This window comes from Marmota marmota, unplaced genomic scaffold, assembly GCF_001458135.2.
Source record: "Marmota marmota marmota unplaced genomic scaffold, marMar, whole genome shotgun sequence".
Lineage (NCBI taxonomy): Eukaryota > Metazoa > Chordata > Mammalia > Rodentia > Sciuridae > Marmota > Marmota marmota.
The window spans coordinates 5,697,467-5,718,343 of NW_026000242.1; the positions used below are offsets into that span (position 1 = coordinate 5,697,467).

At 39.2% G+C, this 20,877-nt stretch overlaps 1 protein-coding gene across 1 annotated transcript in view; it reads right to left on the minus strand.

Moving 5' to 3' along the window:
• Kmt2a (lysine methyltransferase 2A) overlaps positions 1–20,877 on the minus strand; it is an 85,187-nt gene that overhangs the window by 61,065 nt on the left and 3,245 nt on the right. The window contains exons 6-7 of the mRNA XM_048795611.1: positions 20,647–20,872; positions 18,496–18,594 (exon numbers count right to left, since the gene is read on the minus strand). Coding sequence (XP_048651568.1) covers positions 18,496–18,594; positions 20,647–20,872 — 325 coding nt within the window. The remainder of the gene's footprint in view (positions 1–18,495; positions 18,595–20,646; positions 20,873–20,877) is intronic.

Below are 20,877 nucleotides of genomic sequence, written 5' to 3' on the forward strand. Positions count from 1 at the left end.
CACACGCATGCCAGGCGAGCGCGCTATCACTTGAGCCACATCCCCCGCCCCCCCCCCCGCCAGGATCTTTAAGAGGCAAAACAGGTAAAGTTTTGATATAAAGAGTTGAGGGAATGGAAAGAATCAATAAAGAAATGCAGGTGTCTGGCTTAGGCTGAACAGGTTTCTGGTGCTATTTATCAAGACTGGAGATACAGAAAGAGGTTTATAGAAGGAAGAAAAGAGATAACTTTAGATATTTGAGTTAGAAATGTCTAAGTTGTCTATAGGAAACAATGATATGGAGAAAACACATCGAACTCAATGAATATATGAATGCTAAAACCGTGCATTTGAATGCCATCACCCAAGGAGATAATACTGAGAATGAAGAAAGAGCACCGAGGAGCAGATACAGCTGAACAATACTCAAGAGAAGGGGGAGCCAAGGAAGCAGTCTAGATGGAATATTCACAGAAGATCATGAACCAAGGGATAAATACACATCAAGGGAAGGTTCAAGCTGGGTAAGAACTGAAATGAAAAGTAGCATATCAAAACTGGGAGGTCACCTGTGACATTACCAAAGCCAATTTCAATACGTTAGAAGCAAGAGGAGGCATACTGTACTGGGTTGAGGTAAATTAAAATGAATATAAATTACTCTTGAAAAACTCAGTAATATGAGGAAGAAAAGCTAGGGCATAAGGTAGGGAAAGACCATCACAGGAAGATTATTTTGGAGTTGATTATGTTTTTATGCTAAAAGGGGACATAGCAGGAAAGAAGGAACTGAAAATCCTGAAAACCAAATGGTAATAAATGGAAAACTGGAGTTGACGATGAAGACAGCAGTAGGAAAGAATGAATACGCAGCACAAAGGAGGGCAGTGCTCTTGAGAAAGAGGAAAGAGGACTAAGCATGGATTTAGTTGCAGAAAAGCTTACAGGCAGGAGTAAGATTATAAACTCGAAATTACAGGCAAGTTTAAATGTGTATACATATCTTTCAGGTGAGACAACAGATTTCTTTAGAATATCAAGGAGGTTCACAACCAGCAATTTTTTAAGAATATAGTTCAGAAGAAAATAAATCATAATGGTGGTAATAGGCAATAACAGATTAAGAAATGGGGAGAAGCTGGGCATGGTGGTGCATGCCTGTTATCCTAGCAACTAGGGATGCTGAGGCAGAAGAATAGCAAATTGCCTGGCTCAGTACACAGGCCTGTAATCCCAGGGAGGCTTGGGAGGCTGAGTCAGGAAGATCTCAAGTTCAAAGCCAGCCTCAGCAATGGCAAGATGCTAAGCAACTCAGTAAGACCCTGTATCTAAATAAAATACAAAATAGGGCTGGGGATGTGCCTCAGTGGTTGAGTGCCCCTGAGTTCAATACCTGGTACAAAATAAAAAAGAATAGCAAACTGCGTAAGCCTGGGCAATTTGGTGAGACAAAGTCTCAAAAAAAAAAAAAAAAGGAATGGCCTGGGGTTGTAGCCCAGTGGTAGAGTGTAACATGCATGAGGCACTGGGTTTGATACTCAGCATTGCATATAAATAACTAAAATAAAGGTCCATTAACAACTAAAAAATATTTTTAAAAAGTAAAAAAAGAGAGGGCTGGGGCTGAGTGATAGCGCACTTGCCTGGCATGTGTGAGGCACTAAGTTTGATTCTCAGCACCACATGTAAATAAATAAAAGACTATCAACAGCTAAAAAAATATATATTTAAAATAAAAAGGGCTGGGGATAGAGCTCAGTAGTAAAGCACCCCTGGTTCAATCCCCAGTACCGAATTAGTAGTAATAGTAATACTACTACTACTATTACTAAGATGATCAGATGCAAGGATTAGTAAAAACTTACTGGCTTGGACAGGGAAAACCTCAGCAGGGACAAAATGAAAGACAAATCAAGCACTAAAACCTTGTTAATTCCAGGACCGTCTGGTCAGAGCAGGGGCTATCACTGGTTCTTTTTTTTAAAAAAATACTTTTTACATGTTGATGAGCCTTTATTTTATTCATTTATTTATATGCAGTGCTGAGAATCAAACCCAATGCCTCAAACATGCTAGGCAAATGCTCTACACCGAGCCCACTACTGGTTCTTAAATGTAGAAAAGGTCTAACTGTATTGAAGCCTATTCCAGAAATGGATATAATGACCTAGAATAGGAAAAAGATTTTTAAAAAGGAGAGAGCAGTCTACAACCATAATTCAAATGTGACTGGCATTTAGTCATTCAGCAAGTATTTACTGAGTTGTTGCCAATTACCATTCTGGACTCTTAAGATATGCTGACAAAATCCCTCCTTGATGCTACAACCTGGAGAAAGTAAACACTTAATAAATGAATAAATGACACTAAGGCAATAAGGATAGACAGGGGTTAGCTGTGGGATGGTATTTACAAGAATGGTCCAGAACTATTCACTCTAAGCTAAGTTTACCAAAACTAGGTAAACTAAGCACCACAGACTTTGGCTAGATTTGCCTAGCCCATTTTTTTTTTTTTTTTGGTCCATGAATTAAGGTTAAAATAGGTTTTATTATTTTTAAATGTTTGAAAGAAATAAAGGGACTATTTTATTCACACGAAAATTTTATGAACTTCAAATTTTAGTGTCCATAAAATTTGAATGCACTCATTCATTTATGTATATTGTTCATGGTTAATTCTGCACTAGAACAACAGAAACCACCTGTCTGGCACTTTGCAGAAAATCACTTGCCAAACCTGGTTATACCTAAATGAAGGGGGAAAAACAGTTTGTAAAGACACTGATGGAATAGTATTTTAGTCCAATAGCAAGTACTAAAGCCCAGAGACTGCAATAAGCACAGCACACATGACAGATAGAAAAGGTCAGCATGGCTCTGCAGCAGAATGAATGAGAGTAAGATATGGTGATGAAAAACAAGCTTGATCAGAGGCCAGCTCACATACATATTTGTTGGCCATAGTAAGGAACCTGGATTTTTTTTTTCAAGCAGTACAGAAGACACTGCCAGGTTTAATGTGAATAAATATTATGATGTAATACTGGAATTCATAGTTGCTGTGTGATGAACAAACTCTGGTAAGGAAAGAACAAAAGCAAGGAGAGGAGAGAAAATAGTCCAGCCAAAAGATTATAATGGATAAGTCTAGAGTTTTGGTGGCTGAGTTGCTGAGAGGAAGCTGAGAGCTGGGGTATATCTGGTGCATTGCAGACAGAATTTGCTGATGGCTCAGGTTTGGGATGTGAATAAAACAGAGAAATCAGGGATAACTCTTGTAAAACTTTGGTCTTCAGCAACTGGATATATTAGAGTCATTCCAAAACAAAAGACTAAAACTGGTAAAGGCTTGAGAGAGGGAGGGGAAAAAATTATATATATTTGGTGGTTGTGCTGAGGATGAAACCCAGTGCTTCATGAATTCTAGGCAAGTACTCAACCACTGAGCTATATACCCTGTCTTTTGAGGGAAAAAAATCAAAACATTTTGGACATGGTAAGTGCAAGGTATTTATCAGATATGCAAGTGGTTCCAGGCATACTCGTCTTCTTATGTGCAAACTGAGAATAATAGTGGCACCTCACAGGGTGGTCATGAAGATTAGGTGAGATACATGTGAAATGCTCAGAGTACAATCTGGACCACAATAAACACTCAGTTAATGTTAGCCATGCCTATTGTTATGCAAATGGAAATATCAAATAGGCAGGTGGTTGCACAGGTCTAGAATTCCACCAAATAGTATCAGAGACAAAGATTTTGTTGGTAGTCATATAGATGAAGCCTGGATGAGATCACCAGGAAGAATGTGTAGACAGAGAAGGCAGGCAAAAATAGACTCTTGAGTACCTTCAACATTTAGCAGAAGAGGGGAATTACACAGAATCCTGAAAATTAATAACTGATGAGTTAAGTAGATAAACAGTAAGTATAGTGTTATAGAATCCAAATAAAAAGGGTATGTTTTTATTTTTTTAAATATTTTTTATTTTATAGTTGGACACAATACCTTTATTTCACTCATTTATTTTTTACATAGTGCTGAGGATTGAACCCAGGGTCCCGCGTGTGCGATATAAGCACTCTACTGCTGAGCCACAATCCCAGCCCAAAAAACAGGATATTTGAAGAGAGTTATTATCAGCTGGTTCAAATGATGCCAGGATGAAGACTAAGAAATATCTATTCAACCTAGTAAAATGGAGGTCCTTGAGAATCATGATAAAGAGTTATTTCAGTGGAGTCCTGCGAATAAAAGCCCAATAGGAAAGGTTGAGGAGAGAATGAGAGGTGAGAAAGTAGAGACAGCAATTACACATAGCACTTTGAAAAAGTTCTGTCAAAAGGAGCAAAGAATCAGGTAGTAGCTGGAAGAGGACATAGGTTCAATGGGTTTGAGGGTGGTTTTTGTTTTGTTTGTTTTTTGTACTAGGCACTGAATCCAGGGGTATTTAAGCATTGAGCCACATCAACAGTCCTTTTTATATTTTTTAGTTGTAGTTGGACACAGTATCTTTATTTATATTCTTATGTGGTGCTGAGTATTGAACCCAGTGGCTCAAATGTGCTAGGTGAGCACTCTACCACTAAGCCACAACCCCAGCCCCTATTTTTTTGAGATAGGATCTTGCTAAGTTGCCAAGGCTGGCTTGGAGCCTGAAACCCTCCTGCCTCAGTCTCCAAAGCCAATGGGATTATAGGCATGTGTCACCGCACCTGGCCTTTTCAAGAATTTAAAAAAATAATTATATTCAGACAGCTTTATATTGTGATGGCACCAATCCAGTTATGAGAGATAAACTGCAGATGCAGGAAGAGGTACAATCCTGAATGGATGAGAGGTGATGGAATCCAGAGCTTGAAAGTAGACACTGGTCTTCAACAGAAGGGGGGCACTTTGTACAAAGTGGCAAATAAGGTAGTAGAATTAAAGTTCCCTTTAAACAGGAAGAGAAAAGCTGCTAAATATTTCATATATTTTAAAAAATGTCTTCATTCAGGTGCTGGGGCTGGGGCTGAGTGGTAGAGCACTTGCCTAGCAAGTGCAAGGCCCTGGGTTTGATCCTCAGTACCACATAAAAATAAATGAATAAAATAAAGGTATGGCGTCCAACTACAACTAAAAATAACTGGGCTGGGGATGTGGCTCAAATGGTAATGTGCTCGCCTGGCAGGCACAGAGCACTGGGCTCGATCCTCAGTACCACATAAAAATAAAATAAAGATGTTGTGTCCACCAAAAACTGAAAAATAAATATTAAAAAATTCTCTCTTTAAAAAAATATACATATTTTAAAAAATCTTCATTCATTCTTATATTTCATATAATACAACTGCCTCTCAAGAGTCAGTAGTACATCAGTAAATGAAGATTAGTAGCTAAATTACTCCTAAGGACAATTCTGTTAATATTAATTTTGAGAGTTTCAATTTTCAAATAATCAATTTCCAGAATATCTTGCAAAGTACTACAATTTTAGTACTTATGCTCATATTCACACTATTCTTTAAGCTGAACTTATTAAAAAGAAAAGTAGAGCCAGGCATTATGGCACATGCTTGTAATCCTAGCAGTTTAGGAGGCTGAGTCAGGAGGATCACTAGTTCAAAGCCAGCCTCAGCAACAGCAAGGTACTAAGCAACTCAGTGAGACTCTGTCTCTAAATAAAACACAAAATAAGGCTGGGGATGTGGCTCAGTGGTTGAGTGCCCCTGAGTACCAAAAAAAAGGTAGATAGTAAGCTCCCTAAGAGAAGAGCTTGTTCAATACTAAAGTCCCAGCACTTAATAATGTGCCTAGAACATAAGATGATCTTTCAAAAGTTAATTCCATTCTCTAATCTCTGTCCTTTTCTTACTTTATAGAGTACAATATTTATGACTGCCATTTAGGAAGATGAGTCTCTTTGCAAGTACTTTTTCATCATTTTTAATATAAGTAAATGTAGTGATACCTGTAAAACATTTCTAAAATATAAAAATAATGATGTGGGATCAATAAGAGAAAAATATATTCAAGCATGGTCAAATATGCAGACATCCAGAGACGAATTTTTTAAGCCAACAAGGTTACTGAAAGTAGTCAAGAAATGTAACATGGGGCTGGTGTAGTGGCTCAGTGGTAGAGCATTCACCTAGCACATGCAAGGCACTGGGTTCAATCCTCAGCACCACATAAAAAGATAAATAAATAAAATAAAGGTACTGTGTCCAACTAAAACTAAAAAATAAACATTAAAAAAAAAAAAAATGAGGGCTGGGGATGTGGCTCAAGCAGTAGCCCGCTCGCCTGGCATGCGTGTGGCCTGGGTTCAGGTTCAATCCTCAGCACCACATACAAACAAAGACGTTGTGTCCGCGGAAAACTAAAAAATAAATATTAAAATTCTCTCTCTCTTTAAAAAAAATAAATAAAATAAAAAATTTTAAAAAAAGAAATGAAATGTAACAGTTATTGAATAGATATCCTAGTATCTTGTGAACAGATAGGCAGGGGCAAGGGCTGATTCTCTGAGGTCATTGGTACATCAAAGAGAAGAATGGTTTTCTGAATGCATTAACAGAGAGGAAGAGATTTAAACTGCTTTAAATATAATCTCTGCCTGATGTTGAGAATATTAACACAAAAAGATCACCTAGGATTTTAGAGTACAAAGACAATAATACACTTTCTTAAATTACAACAGAAGGTAAAATTTTCATCCATATAAGAATGAAGTCCAATATTCAGATATTTAATTCAATTCTACCTAGCAACTATCACTCAAGAAACACAAATGCTGCCTATTTTGTAATCAGAGGAAGAAGCAGTTCTCCTCATGCCTACTCTACATTAACAAGATCAAGAAGCAAAGATGTCCAGCAGCTTGGGAGGCTGACACAGGAGGATGGCAAGTTCAAAGCCAGTCTCAGTAACTTAGACCCTAAGCAATTCAGCGAGAACTTGTCTCTAAATAAAAGATTAAAAAAGGGCCAGTGGGGGGGCTGGGGATGTGGTTCAAGCGGTAGCCTGGCATGCGTGCGGCCCGGGTTGGATCCTCAGCACCACATACAAACAAAGATGTTGTGTCTGCCGAAAACTAAAAAATAATATTAAAAAATTCTCTCTCTCTCTCTCTCTCTTAAAAAAAAAAAAAAAAGGGCCAGTGGGTGCTGGGATTGTGGCTCAGTGGTGGAGCACTTGCCTAGCATGTGTGAGGCCCTGGGTTCAATTCTCAGCACCACATATAAATAAATGAATAAAATAAAGGCCCATCAACTTCTAAAATAATATTTAAAAACAAAAGGCGGGGGGAGGCTGAGGATTTGGCTCAGTGGTTAAATGCCCCTGAGTTCAATCCCCAGTACAAAAACAAACAAACAAAAAAACACACACTGAGCAAAGATGCTCAAAACAGCCATCAAATGAGACAGGTAAACTTTACCCATCCTGCTTCAGATTACATTTTTGTAATCCCAGCAACTCGGGAGGCTGAAACAGGAGGATCATAAACTGGACAACTTAGTGAGACCCTATCTTAAAATAAAAAGAGCTGGGGATGTAGCTCAGTGATAAAGCCAAAAGAAGGAAAAAAGGAAAAGTAGTCATAAAATAGCTTGTCTTTAAAAACTAAACAGAAACAGAAACATGAATGTCTTCAGATATTAAGCTATTCAGATTCTTGGCAATGTCCCTAATTACTTTTCAAAGTCATTAAAAAAAAAAAAACACAAGAAGGTATATTTCCTCAGTTTCTAAGTCTAAACTGACTTATCTATTAGCAGAAGCAAAAGAAATAAACCCATCTGGCAAACTGTAAAAAATTAAACTAATCATCATAATCACAAGGTTTATACTCCAACAGGAAAAGTACCACAAAATGACCAGATTTATTTGTATAGGGTGAAAAAATTAATCAAACACCAACTTTGTTTTCAGAGATGGTTCTTTTTATTACAAGAGGACTTGGTCCCTCATGTGCCAACTTTAAGTAGTTAACTTCAGTTTGAGCCAAATCCTCATTCAACTACAAGTTTCAGTTCTTCTCTTTCAGCTTGTTGTTCTCATCCTGATGCAAAAGTCAAGCTGCATCTTTCCTTCTGGGAAGATGGGCTGTTGGATGACCAACAGCAACTGGGGTAACACCGAAGAAGCCACAACTTCCTTCCCATTCTCAAGGTAAATAGGGTCATCTCTTCTTTTTTCTTTTTGGTGCTGGGGATTAAACCCAGGGCCTTGTGAATGCAAAGCAAGCACTCTACCAACTGAGCTATATCCCCAGCCCCAGTCAAAATGATTTTGATCTAATATTTTTTAGGAATTAATGTTCAAATATAGAAGGTGGGAAATTTTGTGTTCTTAATTTTTTGAAAAGCTAATTGGTGTCTTCAGATTACCACATCATATTTGGAAGTTTGCCATCACATTCTGAGAAGACCACATTAGGTGGCATTAACCCATTTAAAAAAAAAAAAAGTCCCTGGTATTTTTTATTATTCTAATAGCAGAGACTCTCAAGAAGAATAAAGAAATCATAATTACTCTTTGTTTTTTTATTTTTTTGCTTTCTGAATTTATACGTCTATGACTAGCAATTAAAAGTTACAGGAATAGTATGAATCTGTTCTATTTCCAATTCCCAGAGTTTCTCAGAAGATGGCCAGTTTTACAATCAGGGAGTCAAACTGCCCTTCATTTTATCATCACTTGCAGATTTCCTGAAACAATCCAGCTTCACCTATGAACTCCAGTCATTTTGAGAAAGACTGGTTAAAAGTGTACCCCATTTATTAAAAGAATTTAGAAAATATTTGAAATATATAATTAACCTTAAATAAACCTAGTATCCATTCACCTAAAAGAAAAAAATTCATGCACAGTGCCAGTACTAAATTCAAAAGTGCTAAAGCTTCAATAACCCAACCAAGGTTTTGGAGCTAAATGTTGGTAGGAAAACTAACTGGTGTTAATATCAACTCTGCCCAGAGTTTTGGTGATCTATATGAATAATCCCAATTCAGAGTTTTCATTCTGACTGTACAGGAAATGCTTTCTGCAACCCAACACATCTAAAAAGGTTTCATTCTGAGTGATGCAAGCCCTCCACACAGCCTCAAAAGCCAAGGGTCAGAGGCTTTTTATAAAACTAATTCACATGAAGCAAGATTGGAAATGACTTGCAAGCACTTGTGATAATGCATCCACAGGCAGTGATAATCCTAAGAAGGGATATTTTTGCAGTGTTACTCTTTAATGTAAAACTAAAAATGGCATAAAAGCTACAAATGCTTGTTTTCTACTTTAAGTCCACATCACTGTTTTCCTGATGTTAAGATTTCTCTCTTAGCTCCACTTAATAAAATTTTTATTCTCCTATAAAACCACTACAAAAATCATTATTTCATATAGGCATTTCTCTAGAAACTTACTACTAAAAATTATTTTGTCACAAATCGACAGTTCAAATCAAATACTTTTAGGGAACCAATGAGGTCCTAGGGCCCCTTGGGGAATTAAAAAGTATAAAACATGATCCATGCCTCAAGGAGCGGAATAAGAATACATTTATTGATTCTCAGAAGGGGAAGGTCATAAAAATTCATCTCCAGAGAAGATTATTTTGGTAACTTTTTTACCAACATTGTAATGAAAATGATCATTAGTAGCAAGGTTTACCTACTACTCCTTACTTTATTTTAAGCCTATTTTTTTTTATTCTAATATCAGTGGAACTAGAAAACAGCTGGTTACCATTCCTAATAATGGATCCATTCATGTTTTCTGAAGTTATAAGTTGCCTCTTAACCTTTCATTTTTTCAACCTTTCCTCATAGGACTGACTTCCAATCACATAATCATCTTTTGAGTCTCCTCAGAATCGTCTCCAAGGTCTCCTCATCCCTTTTAAGTTGAGGAACCTAGAAATGGAAACAACACTCAAGTAAGGGGATGATCAGTGCTAAGTATTATCTACATAAAAGATAATGCCATCCCATCAGGATACCTCAACATCACTTCCACAACCTTATAGGACTTTGTAAACCTTTACAAAGTCCTATAATGGCTCTTAGGCTTTCCTCTGCCATACTTAAATGAGTTTAGTATTTTTTAAAAATTAGTCAAAATTATCCTATCATGTGCAAGTTCTTCTAGCTTATATAGTATATCCTTGCAAAAATGTTCTTTTTGGGGAGGCAGTGGCTCCAGGGATTGAACTCAACCACTGAGCCCCATTGCCAGTCCTATTTTGCATCTTATTTAGAGACAGGGTCTTACTGAGTTGCTTAGCACCTCACTTTTGCTGAGGCTGGCTTTAAACTCTCTATCCTCCTGCCTCAGCCTCCCGAGCTGCTGGGTGGGATTACAGGCATGCACCACCACACCTGGCTACAAAATGTTCTTAAAACTTGTATGTACATTTAATTTTCAATTTAACAAAGTCACTAATCACCTTCTATACAAAAAGTCATCACCGTAAACAATGTAAAACATAAGTGAAAAAAAAAAATGATGACCTAGAAATGGTCTCTGCCTTAATGGAATCACAAACTAATAGGGGAAAGATACACACATTCAAAAACTGTTCAGAACAAAAGAAAGCCTGGATATTCTTTGAGGACAGTTATAAAGTGCAATAAGAAGAGGAAATGATAAGTAGAGTTTTCACTAGCATTAGCATCTATGAAAGCTTCATGGGAGAGCTAGGATGTGGGGATCTGAGTTGAGTCACAGAAGATGAATAAGCTATAGGCAGGTCAAGAGGGAAAGACTTTAAGGCAAAGGGAGGGCTTTAAAATGTAGAAAGGCAGGACCACAAAACTCAGGAGAACACCTATTAGCTTGGCATTCCAATGCAGGTACAGCTGAAAAGAGAGTATGGATGTTGAGGAGATAAGGTTCAAGATGTAGAAATGAAGGCCAGCTAGACTACGAAGGGCTGAGAATTTTAAATTGTATATTAGTTAAAAGTCAGAGTTTTAGGAAAATAGTGACATAATCAGATTATATTTAAGAAAACTACTGGCAACCCTGTATAGGGTGAAAAGGGAAGGCAGAGAGACCAGATGTAGGAGATTATCCCAACAATCCATGCAAAGGTAATGAATTTCTATTGGGACTGTAGAAACTGAAAAGTAGGGACAGATTAAGGAAATGCTATCACAGTCTAATGGATGTGACTCAGAAATCCACTGGATGGGGGCAGGAACAAGAAGGACTTGAATAAAGAGCAAGAATGAACTGTCAAGTAGATGTAGGTTAAGATTTTAATCACAGTTTGGCCACATACTAACCATATGACTTAAACTACTTGTCTGCGTGTGCCTCAATTTCTTAATCTTGAAAAGATGGTGTTCTGAGTATATTCACAAACCTTTTTTTTTTTTTTTTTTGGTAGTATCGGGGATTGAATACACAGCCAGGTGCATGCTAGGCAAGTGGTCTACCACTAAGTTACATCCTCTGCTCCCTTTTAATTTTATTTTGAAAAAGGGTCTCACCAAATTGTCCAGGCTGACCTGGAACTTGCAATCTTCCTGCTTCAGCCTCCTGATCCTGAATAACTAGGATTATAGCTGTTCACCACCACAACCTGTCAATTTTCTTTTTTTGTGATATGTACAGCAGAACTATATTTTGCCTTCTACAGCATACAGTCCTCTACTAGCTATTCTTAAACTTTAACTTGCTTTGACTATTTGAGGGTTTTGGGGTTTTCTGCAGTACGGAGAATTGAAGCCAGAAGAGTTCTGCCTCAGAGCTACCTCCCCATCTCCTCCCTGACAATTATGCAACTCATGGGGGCATTATTTCTTGGTATCCTACCTGCCTATTTACTTATTCTCCTCCTCCTCTCTTTTTGCCTTGTCCCTAATTATGTTTTGGTTGGACACCAATATTACCAAGATGAGTGGCTGACCTTCAGTTTGGTTCCACTGAATTTACAGAAGAACTCAATATGTGCTAGGACAGACACTTGGGAGGCTGAGGCAGGAAGAGTGCAAGTTCAAAGCAGCTTCAGCATTGGCAAGGCCTTAAGCAATTTAGCAAGATTTTAAAATAAAGAAAAAGGATGGGGATATGACTCAGTGATTAAGAGCCCCTGGGTGCAATTCCCATACCAAAAAAAAAAAAGCTTGACACCCAAAGCAAAATTAAGAACATCTTGAAGTCAAGATGTGTGTAGCATTCATGTTGGCAAATGGAGAGAGCTTACAGTACTCAAATGGGCACACATATAAAGGTATACCTCAAAATAATAAAAACCAATTATTTTGGTAGAAAATAAAAAAAGATTACAGTAGTTATGTCCTTTTAGTTTCTTTATTCTAATAATAATGAGGGCTTCCCATGTGCCAGGCAAAGTGCTAAGTGCTTTGCATGCTGGTCTCAATTGAGCTTCACAATAACTTAGAACCTAGATTACCCCTAATTTACAAATGAAAAAAACTGAGAAGTCAAGAAACTTTCCAATACCTCCAGCTAATAAATGGCTAAAATGAGATTCCAGAGCCCACAGTTTTAGTAGCTCTTAAGTACTGTGCTATATACTATCTCACACTATTCCAGATTAGATTATATGAGATTCTGCCTCTCCTTTGTAAAGGTGTTTATATATGCATGAATAAAAAATCCTAACCAGAGATTACCAATGGATTTCCTCATTAACTAATCTTAAGAGATATGTTATCCCAAGATTTTAAGGCTTATAATTAAAGGCAATAATCCAGGGACAATGTTGTGTTTGATCTAAAAATTGTCAATATTCACAGATGGACAAAAATTGATACTGGCATGTATAAATATTTGTTCTTCTAGGAGTAAGATGATGACTAACTTTTCCCTAGTTTTTAGAACTGAGATAGTTAAAGGAGAGCCTAATGAAAAAAACGTCTTCAAAAACACTCCTCATGGGTTGGGGTTGTAACTCAGTGGCAGAGCACATGTGTAAGGCACTGAGTTTGAATCTCAGCATGGCATATAAATTTTTTAAAAAGTCCATCAACAACTAAAAAAAAAAAATTTTTTTTTAAAAACTCCACTCCACAAGGGACTTATATTCTCCTAATTCAAGACAGAAAACCATAATTACTTTGATACTATAAAATGAGCATGAAACGATGCTTCAGCAAAGCACCGACAAGGGACAGATCTCTCAAATAGTTCCAATATTAGAAGGGTTCACAATTCTCACTGCTGATAACAAAACATCTCCACCCATGGGCTGGGGCTGTAGCTCAGCGGCAGAGTGCTTGCCTAGCATGTGTGAGGCACTGGGTTCAATCCTCAGCACCACATAAAAATAAATAAATAAAATAAATGTCTATCAATAACTAAAAAACCTCCACCTAAACATTCCAACCAAACACAAAAATCCAAGAAATAGGTAAAATATATGCCAGAAACTCCAAGTCCTGAAATAAATGACAGTGAAATAGATCCTACTCACTGGTGCCTAATAAGGTATTGCTGTAGCAATAATTAAAGGTAATATATCTGGGGAAACCCCTTCAGTCTATTTGTCAAATAGAAAAACAACTACTCATTTCAATGAAAGGGGAATTTTCATACACTGTATATAAAACTGCCAACTAACTCTTATATTTACATCTTTGTTAACTATTTCCTTAAAACTAAAATTCACCAAGGAGATATATGCAACATCTAAAAAAGTTAAGCCAAACTTGGCTTCTTAAGAAGTTTTGTACTAACCCTACAAGGAGACTTTCATCACCTACAACTACTACAAATCATACAACAAAATTCTCCTTTCAAATACCTTAGTCTATAAAAGCAAATGTTCCACAGTGGCTCTAGCCTCATGGTTGGCTTCCCCTGTTGTGTAACCTGACAAGGTAAAAAGCTCACTGAAATATTTAACAGTGGTGGTATGGATTTCTTTGGATAGGTCAAGAAAAGCAGATCATCCTTTTTAAAAATATAAAGAACCATTTTATGGGAAGTCATTCTCTCAGTCCAAGTGTCTGTGCATTTCCTCAGGGCTTTCTCAGAGACCTTGTTGAAGGGGGAAATGAAAAGGCTGACAAAAGGACCCCTTCTCCCTCCCTATTCCCAGCATAATCTACCTCAGCCACAGGGCCAGTAGCATCCACACAGTCATAAATGCCAGCAATTAGAGAATAAAGCCATAAAACCACCCACTCAGGTATAAGAGTGCAGGCCTCCAGCTTTATTTAATGCATGCCATAAATGATCCTGTACTTCCTTCTTTCAGGTCTTCTTCATGACCAATGAAATGACAATAACAACAACAAAAAAATAGTCCTTTGTCTGCCTACCTCATACTGATGTGATCAATGAAACCATCTGGGCCCAGGTGAAGGACTTAAGAATCCTTTTCTTAATAAAAGACTCCCTGTTTCCTCTAGCATGCCACATACAGATATATGAAGGGACCATATTTTGAGCACTTATAGAACTAAAGTCAAATTACTTTTTCCAGTGGGGGAAAAAAGACTTATTCTGAAACTATTCTAGAAGTCAGCCAATTTCTCACTTCTCAAGCAATATTAGCACTACAAGAATATTCTTTAATTAGTTCAACAATTTCTAGAGCCTCCTAAAGTCCGTTCTAATCTAAAAAGTTAATTTGAATCTCAAAGCTAACTTTCAGTCTGTTTCAAAAAATCTGACATAATTTAGGAGCAACCAATAATTTCATTTGATTGTCTTCACAACCTGCTGGTACACAAATATCACAAGTCTGTGATTTACTCCATGACAAGATTTCATTCATTAAGCTTTATAAACCAGTCTAGATGAGATCCAAACAAGTGCTTTATATCAGTGAACACATGAGCATCTTCTTTTCTACTAGTGCCTACAGGGTTAAGAATCTGATTAAAATAGGTGTATCATGCCAGACTCATTAGTAATTTAACCTTTCTTAATCCCTGAAAATAACATGCAAACAAAGGAAGGTCCCACCCCAGCAATCCTTAAATAAGTTCCTCCCAAAGTAGTGATGGTCACAAAGCTTCCCCCTTTCTCAAAGGTCCAAGGCACTGGGCTCCACCTTGGCAGAAGAAGAATGAAGAGACAAGATATTCACAAAAGGTTCAATTGAAGGCCTTCAGTTAAGTGCTAGAAGGAAGCTGTGCCAACATTAGTGGAATGTGGGCCGGCTCAACGAGATCTTAATTAGGAGACCTACAATTAAAACACATCAAGTCTCCAAAAGAGAAGCACTGCAGTCTGTTATGCCTCTGAGCGAAAAAAGCATGATTGCCACCCCCTCTAGCCACAAGGCAAGGGAGGCAACAGATATAGAATCTGCAGTTGTTCTCTGGAAGGACAGCTTCAAGGTGAGCAAAGAGATGAGAATTAAGTCAAAATGAGAATATTTTTTCTTAGCTTCCAATCAGAAGGTAAATCACTATTTTGTGAATGATTTCAGCAAGGACCATGTGCTTTAATATAATTCAATGGAAGATAAAGTTACGGACATTTCATAAGGTTTTTAGCGAGAGATGACTGAAAAAGACTGAATTTCTAATGCTCAGTAAAAAACAAAGAAGTTCATTTTGAACATAAAGTAGGGATTTGGACTAATAAATACACTGATCTACTGAACTTTTCATTTAAAAGCTTAAGGAATATACTACTTAGACTGAAAATAATGTACAACAATGAAAACAAGAGCCAAACAAGAAATTTAGCCAAAGAAGAGGGCTTCTCTACACACCAGATAATGTCTGGAATTCCTACAGGTTCTCAGAACTTTGTTTAAAACTATCTTCAAGCCAGGCAGTTGTGTACGTCTGTAGTCCTAGCTGAGGCAGGAGGATTGTTTGAGCTAAGAGTTCAAGGCCAGCTTAGGCAATATAGTGAGACCCCACTTCTTAAACACTTTTTCTTTATTGGTTTTGTTTGTCTTATGTGGTGCTAGAGATCAAACCCAGGGCCTCACAATGCTAGGCCACCGCTCTACCACTGAGCTACATCCCCAGCCCTTACGTGTTTCTTATAAATGAAATTGGCTAACTTCAGTTATATTTTTTCCACAAAATCAAAACTTCCCACCAACTTGGAATTTCTCCTAATAATGATGCCAGTTAAGTGGGCAAATGTACAAACTGATATTAAAAATCACAGTGGCTCATGCCTGTAATCCCAGCAGTTTGGGAGACTAAGGCCCTAAGCAATTTAGAATTAAAAATAAAAAGGGCTGGGGATGTGGCTCAGTGGTTAAACATCCCTGGGTTCAATCCCTGGTATCAAAACCAAAAGCAAAAACAAAAACAAATCATCAAACAAGAGCACTGATTCTCATTCTTGAAATACACACAAAAGAAGAAATTCTGACCTGATCAAAAATTTAATATAAGTCAAGATAATGGAAAAAAAAGGATTCATGAGCTATTTTGTGCAAAGTTTTCGTTTTACGTATCAGAAATTTAAGGTTAAAAATGAATTGTTGGTCTGGAGTTGTAGCTCAGTGGTAGCACATATAAAGCACTGGATTTTATCCTCAGCACCACATAAAAGTAAATAAAATAGAGGTATTGTATCTATCTACAACTAACATACATATATACATATTCTTTTTGTTTCATCAACACAATGACATGTCAATGGGCACAGTGGTGCATGCCTTTAATCACGGTGGCTTGGGAGGCTGAGACAGGAGGATCACAAGCTTGAGGAGCCTCAGCAACTTAGTGAGGCTCTGAGCAATTTAATGAGAGCTGTCTCACAATAAAAAATAAAAAGGGCTGGGATATAGTTCAATAGTAAAAGGCCCTTGAATTCAATCATCGGTACAAAAAGAAAAATAAATTGTCCAAGGTCTTCTAACTACCCAGTGACAGAGAAAGGGAGAGAAAGGGCTAAAAATGAACCTCTGATTTCTTAAAGTTCACAATAAAATAAATTCTACTCCTATTATACAGAAAGCCCACATAGGAGATCATCAACACCTATGTACTTTTAAAAACAATCCCTTCCAGCCAAGAATAGTGGCACAAGCCTGTAATCCCAGCAGCTCGGAAGCTGCAGGATTGCTAGTTCAAAGCCAGCCTCAGCAACTTAATGAGGCCCTAAGCAACTCAATGAGACTCTTTCTCTAAATAAAATACAAAAAAGGACTGGGGATGTGGCTCAGTGATTAAGCACCCAAAAATTCAATCCATGGTACAAAAAAAAAAAAAAAAAATCCTGTTTTAACAGAATTTGGTCATGAGGAATTTTTTTTAAATTTTATATATATATATATATATATTTTTAGTTGTTGATAGACTTTTATTTTTTTCATTTATTTATATGCGGTGCTGAGAATCGAACCTAGTGCCTCACACGAGCTAGGCAAGTGCTCTACCACTGAGCCACAACCCCAGCCCACGAGGAATTCTTAAATACAGTTGTTACCAGAGAGTTATTCAATAGGAGCAAAGTTAGGAATCAATGATAGTAAAAGATAAGTCTCCTCTGGTAACAGAGTCCCAACAGGGAAGTGATATGGAAGTTCTGTCACCTACTTTTATTGGTATTAACTTAAAGGTTTTGTTATGGGCAACTTCTAGTCATTATTCAATTAAAGAAACCACAATTTACTATTTAAAGAGGTCAGGATCATTTGGGGTTATATAACCATTTCTTCTTCATGAATCTAGACAAGACTTGATATGGAGCTGTGAGCAAGTTCTGAGAAGCAATCTTTAGAATTCTATATCAACCCAGGTGAGCCCTTTTGGAACTTTATCATTGATTTGCAAGATTATATAAGACTAATGCTTAGTTCTTACATTGAAAACTACCAGATCAAAGGAGATAGTCACTCTGGTTTAGCACTAACAACACATCAACCTATACCAGATTGCTTCAAACTACCACATAAAAAGATTACCAAGAGCTCATTCAAGCCTAATCAGAAAAAATTGTGAATTTTAATGTAAGGAGTCAACTATTCTTCTCATAGTTAAGTAGCAAGTACTGTTCAGGCAACAGTTTTAAAAAAAAAACCCTTATTAGTATCATCTTATTTAAATTAACTGCAACTCTTGACAAGCTTTACATTATACACTAATGTGAATCAAAATAAAACACCAATTGGCAATCATTTCATAACACCAGTAAATAAGATAATATATAGCACCTGATTAAAACTTTTAAGGTGATTTTTCAATGACCAACAGATAAAATATTCTGGTGCCCAGACATTAGGTCCCTGAATCCAGGTCTCTCTCTTTCTAACCAGTCTCTTGAAAAGCTGTGATTGGAAGTTGTCAGCATAAAACTTTGCTTTAGAATATGTGATAACATTTGGAAGGTGAAATTTGGTCCTTCATTACAAAGTATATAAGCATGTTAAACAAGAAGAAAATGCTTCTTAGGATCCCTTAAAACAGACTAACTTCTCTAAGACAGACTTTCTTATTATTCTCAAATATACATGGGGCTAAAATTCTATATATAACCAGGCAAGTCTCAGTTTCTAAAATAAGCAGGTAAATTAATTTTTTTATTTTTATTTTTTTGCTGCTGTATCTTTTAAAAAAACAAAATCAACTCACATTTAAGCACCAACTCCATGCAAGTAACCTGAACGGTTCAGTCTTTTTGTCATGTATGAGGCCTTTGGTTCTCCAACTACATGGGATCTGTGTTGTTAGCTTAAAAAATACAGAATTGGCCTTTCAAAAAAAATAATAATCTACAGCAACCAATAAATAGTCTCAAACAACCCTGCTGATTGCAGCTGCCTTCTGAAGGCTGGGAAAAGGAGGTGGAGATAGAGCAGAGAGAGGCAGGGAGAGGGGACGCTGCTGCTAGCTACATAGCAAGGAACACGCCCCCATCATGTCCTCCTTGCTGTCAGAAGGCGGTTGTTGTCAGTGTCCTGATCAGGCTGCCTTAGAAACATTTTTAAAAAGGAGGCACTAAAAAATGTCAGCTCCTTGAGAGAAGGGGCTGAGGTCCCTGGGATCTCCTCCCTCCCCATCTTCCCAGGATCTTTTGGTAAATCTAAAGGGGTGTGGGGCACAAAAGGCAAAAAGGGGTTTGCCCAGGATATTTTGTGTGCACCAACGGCAGAGCACGCAGGAAACGGCTGGTTGTTATCTTTCCCTTTCTGTTTCAATCAAGAGCACTCCAGAGCAGTAACCCCCTACCCCCCTTCTCCTCAGCCCCTAGCAGCTGCTCTTCCTCCTCCTAGCATCCCCCATCCCGTTATTCCCCCCCTCCCCTGTGTTTCAAACTCCCCCTTCTGCATCCAATGGAAAACAAATGCGCAACGCCACTGGCTGAACCTGAACTCAACTTCCCTTCCCAGGGCAACTTTCCATTTTACTAAAGAAGGCTGCATAATGACTGTCAAAAGCATCCCCATTCTACCCCTTTACTAATGGGGAAGGGGCAAAGTCTGGCCCTTCATTCAAACTGGGTTCTCTTATAAGAATCAGAGATAAACCTAACGCCTCCCTCTAAGGAATAACTTTGCTTCATAATTCTCCTCTTTCTCCCAAACCAAAGCAAACACGAGCAAAGTAAAACTGTCCCTTACCTACTCTCCTCACCCCAACCCGGCTTCCCCCATCCCTTGCAAGCCCCAGGATTGGCCTAGGAAAAGGTAGATCAATACTGAAATGTCGAGAAAAAGAAGGGTGGGAGGGAGCTAGGGCTGGAGACTGCGTGCTCTCAGGCGCAGTGGGTGGGGTAGGAGAGCAGCTGCTTCCCATGGGAGGATGCTGCCCAAGTACCCCTACAAACACCTCCCATCACAGGGCCACCTTCCCCAGAGCTGGAGGGAAAGCCTGTTCCTCTCCAAAAGAGTGCTGGAAAGCTGCTCTTCTCAAAGGCTAGGGGACGCTGGACTATTTCCCCTCAAAGATGCCACTGATCCTTCATTCTGAAGGAGGGACTGGGTGGAGTGTTAGGTAGAGTAATTAATTCCCTGCTACCAGTAGACTAGAAACGGTGGCTCTGGAAGATGGGGGAAGAGACCACTGCAGGAGGAGAGCACCGTTATGTTATCTTCGAAGGCAAGGAGGTGAGGGCTGGCAAGGTGGAGAGGAAAGGAGATTTCCCCGTGGGGTAGGGCGGGACGCGGGAGGATCTGTCTGCTGGGGGTGGGGTGGGGGTGGAGGTGAAGGAAGGGGGAGTGGCCGGCAAGGTAAGGACCTGGCGGGGATTAGGCGGGGGCTCGTCAGGTTTTTGGAAACAAGGTGTTGGGAAGGGACACCAATCCCCAGGGGCTAGAAGAACGGGGCCCTGGACGAGGATACCATCCCAGAGATGCCCGAGAGGAAAAACTGCCCTAGGAGTAACACATCTGCCCAGAGAGGGAGGCGGGGATGTGGCGGGATCAGGTCTCTAGAAGGGAGGGAGGAATCTTGCTCGGATGAGGTAATCTGTGAAAGGGAGGAGGGGTTCAGGCCCGGGATGGGAAACCCCGGCGAGGGGGTCTGTGCCAAGGGATTTGGGGAAGGGTCCGGGGGAGGAGGCGAGGCGCAAACGCCTTGGCCAGAAGGGTCCAAACCCCGGGGTGGGGGCGTCTGGGGTCTGCAGCCCTGTATGGGGATCCCAACATGGGAGGGCTCTTTGCCCCGGGTCAGGGACCCCAGGATGGTTCCAGAATTGGGATGCTCCTCAAACAAGGATGGGGGAGGGGAAGGGGCTCCTCAGAGGGTCGGGACCCCGGACCTGGGGGTTCCTCGCCCCCTTACCTCTCCGCTGCCGCCTCCCCCGCCGCTCTCCCCAAACACTGCCCGGAACCGGCGCAGGTTGGTGCCGATGGCGGCCGAGACCTGCAGCGCCGCGTCGAAGCCCGGGCCCACCCGCAGCAGGGCTGGCCCAGAGGAGGCTGAGGACGATGACGAAGACGAAGACGAGGCGGACGACGAAGAAGCTGCTGAGGCGGCGGCCGCTCCCCCTGGAACCCCAGCCCCGCTGCTTCC